Source organism: Mastomys coucha, unplaced genomic scaffold, assembly GCF_008632895.1.
Source record: "Mastomys coucha isolate ucsf_1 unplaced genomic scaffold, UCSF_Mcou_1 pScaffold20, whole genome shotgun sequence".
Taxonomy (NCBI): domain Eukaryota; kingdom Metazoa; phylum Chordata; class Mammalia; order Rodentia; family Muridae; genus Mastomys; species Mastomys coucha.
In genome coordinates this window covers 83,857,977-83,862,135 of record NW_022196903.1, presented here as the reverse complement: position 1 = coordinate 83,862,135, position 4,159 = coordinate 83,857,977, and the positions used below count along the sequence as shown (strand labels likewise).

Genomic DNA, 4,159 nt, shown 5'->3' with positions numbered 1-4,159 from the left:
TCTGTTTCAAGCAGGGATGGAGCTGACAGTCATTATATATTGCCTTACTTCTCCCAGAGCACAAACTCAGGCACCTCATGAGAAAACCAACAACTGAAATATCTAAAGAGACTATCTTGATCTGGAATACTGCTATATTTGGTGTGTAAACAGCATGCTCTTATATACCTAGTGCCCAACTGACACAGGCATTTGGCTGTGTATATATATATATGTTCAGGAGGAGGTGACTGGAACTCAGTCTTAGAATATTCTAGGTCACACTTAGTTAAAATGACAGATTGTGGGTGGAAGGAGAAACGTCTTGATTCACAGATCACAATTCCCAACATTTGACATATAAATATCTTAAGAAATTTGGTATTAAAGTGTATTGAGAAAAGATAGCCCCAAATAGAATAAGTTCCTACCCAATCCACAGGGCCTCTTTCATTAGGAAGGACTGGTCTCTTTCACATAGTCCTCCTCATTCAAACTCACACAAAATAGTTAAATTCTGTCTGTAATGTTTCTTGCAGTGAGGATGTTGTGGATGAAAATCAAGTAAGATGCTGTTTCTGCTCCAGGAAAACTCATAAATGATAAATAAGAAAAGACATAATCTATGAGTTATTCAGTATTTAATGTTGAAGGAGCTCACATGTCAGCCACAGCATGCTCTTGGCTGCTGCGGTGCCCTGGGGCTGGGGCCCCACCCTGCCACCATGGTCACACTGGTCACTGCATGCCACTGCAAGAGACTGCCATGCCAGGCACTGCGCACCCAGTAGCCCGGGGACCAAAAGGGGGAGAATAGAATGACCTATTCTTGGCCAGAGTTTCTGTGCTCTGGGCAGTGCAAATATAGGTGTTTGCATGCACACTCAGCTATGCCAGGAGGTATCTAGGTCCCAGTCCAAGGGGGTAGAGATGAGGAGAGAGCCGCAAGGGATCCCTTGCCCTCCCAAAAGTCAGGGACATAGGTTCCAGCCTCTGGACATTGCAGCCAATGCTGGATGTTGCAGAGGGGCTGAGAATAAGGGGAGAAGCAGGTGGGGAAAGAAGCGGCAGCATGGCTGTCCTGTGCTAGCGTCGGGCCGGAAGTTCTAAGTTCAGCCTCATGGCTGCAAGCACTGGAGCCAGGTCACTGCAGAGCATCTAGTTAAAAGGAGGCAATGCATAGTCATAAGATGTTTTATTGTAGGAGAAAAAGAGAGAAGATAGAGAAATAGAGGCTGGCCATGGCCACATGTCACATAAAGAGAGAGGGAAAGGAGAAGAAAGAGAGGAGAGGAGAAGGGGAGAAGGGGAGAAGAAGAAAAGAGAAGGGAAGAAAGGAAGAGAGGAAGAGAGGAAGAAGAGAGAGAGGGCAAGAGAGAGGGGAGGGGCAAACTGCCCCTTTTATGGTGGGGCTGGACTATATGTCTGTAGAGCTGGGCTACCTATCAATGGAGCAGGGCATACCTGGCTGTGGTCAAATGACTGGGGGTAGGGTCCACCTAGAATGCTGGGAGCTTGGGGCATTGTCTAGGTGATAGCACACACCTCTTCTGAGGGGTTGTGTGGGGTTGTGACTGAAACAGGAGCCAGGGACCCAGGAGGCATGGCCGAACACCTTCTGTCACATGGAAGTAGAAATTATCGCCTACCGGTTCTCAGGAGTTCCAGACCCGTTACTTGACTGGGACCAGGTTGCATGAACAGACCACTGCCCCACACTCACAAACTGATGCATCCATCAGAGGACATAGGATCCAGCCATGGCTCAGCTTAGGACAGGTGAGATGGTCTGTGGGGTGTGAGGTGGAGCTGAGGTCCTCAGTGGACTATGGTGAGGGGAGCAGAGTTGCCAAGGAGTGATGAGTGAGATTCTGTTCTTTTCTTCTCAGCCACTGTTCTCACATACGATGATTAAGGACAGCAGACTACACACTAATTCCATCATAAGGAACACATTTTTCTCTGAAATTGGCATTGGGATCTCAGGCAACAGCTTACTTCTTCTCTTTCACATGCTCAAGTTTATTTGTGGGCACAAGTCCAGACTCACTGACCTGTGCATTGGTCTCTTGTCTCTCATTCACCTACTGATGCTACTGGTTGCAGGATTCATAGCCACAGACATTTTTATTTCTTGGAGGAGATGGGATGACATCACATGTAAATTTCTTGTCTACCTATACAGAAGTTTGAGGGGTCTCTCCCTTTGTACCACCAGCATGTTGAGTGTCCTCCAGGCCATCATCCTCAGTCCTAGAAGCTCCTGTTTAGCAAAGTTCAAGCACAAATCTCCCCATTACATCTCATGTGCCATTCTTTTTCTGAGTGCCTTCTATATGTTAATTAGCAGCCATCTCCTGTTATCCATCATTGCTACTCCAAATTTGACCATGAATGACTTTATTTATGTTACTCAGTCCTGCTCCATTCTACCCTTGAGTTACCTCATGCAAAGCATATATTCTACACTGCTGGCCATCAGGGAATTCTTTCTTATTAGTCTCATGTTCCTCTCAACTTGGTACATGGTAGCCATCTTGTGCATGCACAGGAAACAGGCCAAGTATCTTCAAGGTGCCAGCCTTTCCCAAAAAACATCCCCAGAGCAAAGGGCCACCCAGACCATCCTGATGCTCATGAGCTTCTTTGTGCTGATGTCCATCTTTGACAGCTTTCTCTCCTGCTCAAGAACTATGTTCCTGAATGATCCAACATCTTACTCTATCCAGATCTTTATGGTGCAAATCTATGCCACAGTCAGCCCTTTTGTGTTTATAAGCACTGAAAAACATATAGTTAACTTTTTTATGTCCATGGGAAAGAGGGTGATAAATGTTTGAATCTTCATTAATAGGTAAGATCCTTAAAGAAGAGCCATTGTAATGGCATCAGAATTTTCAGTCATGGCATGTGGTCTACGTGCTTTGCCAGATGTGAAATATGAAGTAGTTTTTCTGTTAAAATGATTTATTTTAACCAACATGATGGTAAACTTGTAACAGAAGATTTAACAGCATACACTTTAAATATGACAAGGGTATTTTAAAATTTATTTTAGTTTTATTTTATTTCTCAATGAAGGAAGCCTTGTAAGGTAGTTCTTGCCCATCTAGGTCTTAGATATTCCACACTGTTTTTAAGTATGTGACTAGTTCACATATGATTTCATATTGCAATTTTCTCTTATGTATTTTGACAAATTAGAAAAACATTTCTTACCATAACTAGTGCTATGATGCAGAAAGAAAAGCAATATGCACATAACTTTCAAAGGAGAATTATGTACAAAGGGCATATAGTGACTTGTATAGCAATACTAAGAATAACAGGATTTAAAATTCTCAGGATTTAAAATGGAAACAACAGTCTAGAACAAACATAATGTATGACTAAAACACAGCCTCTTTCAAGGTGTGGGATAGTGTTAAATCATTAAGTGCAATGCAATTCCAGTCCAGGTTGCTGTAAGATTGATCTGTGAAAAACAGGAAATATCCACACCACACTGGATAGCCTCCTGGAGCTTTAAGGCTCTACTCCACAGCTCTCCTAAAACCCTGTTCCTCCTCCTTCAGTCTGTACTGTAATTAGCTTTTTGGTAAAATCTGCTGCTTGGAGAAGTGTTACTGCTTATTGGGTAATTGGGCAAATTATACTAAAAAGTTTAAAACGCCAATCAAACATAAGTCACTCTGGATTGTTAAAGCAAGGAAACACAGGGTGCATAAAAATATTTCTAAAAATTAACTTGGACCTCAGATTTTGGACTGATGTCCTCTGAGCTTATTGTTTCTATACAATTAGCTGGCTTCTGCTTTTTTGTCTAACCATTGGTTGTTTTCAGCAACCATGGAACATAGACAAACCATGAACTTGCTGTGGAAAGTAATAAAACTCAGTGAGAAAAAAGTAAGTTTTATGAGGATTGACTGATAGAGGGTAGCAATACAGTTAGACACAGACACACAAAATACTGTGGACTCCTTCCCCCCCCCCCACTTGTTGCTTGGGAGTGACTTGGTTCTGTAAAGCAGCCCCGACAGGCTGCAAGCTGGAGTTGAGCAACTGCTGTGTGGAGTCCTGACTGCTGCTCCTTAGATCAAAGACTTAGCAGTCTCATGCTTATGTTAAAGGTTTACCGGATCTTCCTTTCAAGATCTCCTTCTGGTCTGGTGTTAAT

At 43.1% G+C, this 4,159-nt stretch overlaps 1 protein-coding gene across 1 annotated transcript; it reads left to right on the top strand.

Moving 5' to 3' along the window:
- The first annotated feature begins 1,814 nt into the window (after nucleotides 1-1,814).
- Nucleotides 1,815-2,903, top strand: LOC116098242 (vomeronasal type-1 receptor 45-like). Its single transcript, XM_031380919.1, has one exon. The coding sequence runs from the start codon at nucleotides 1,839-1,841 to the stop codon at nucleotides 2,817-2,819; it is 981 nt and encodes a 326-aa protein (XP_031236779.1). The 5' UTR covers nucleotides 1,815-1,838; the 3' UTR covers nucleotides 2,820-2,903.
- The last annotated feature ends 1,256 nt before the right edge of the window (nucleotides 2,904-4,159 follow it).

Coding starts and splice junctions, on each gene's coding strand:
- LOC116098242 (XM_031380919.1), top strand. CDS start 1,839: ATGAGTGAGATTCTGTTCTTTTCTTCTCAGCCACTGTTCTCACATACG.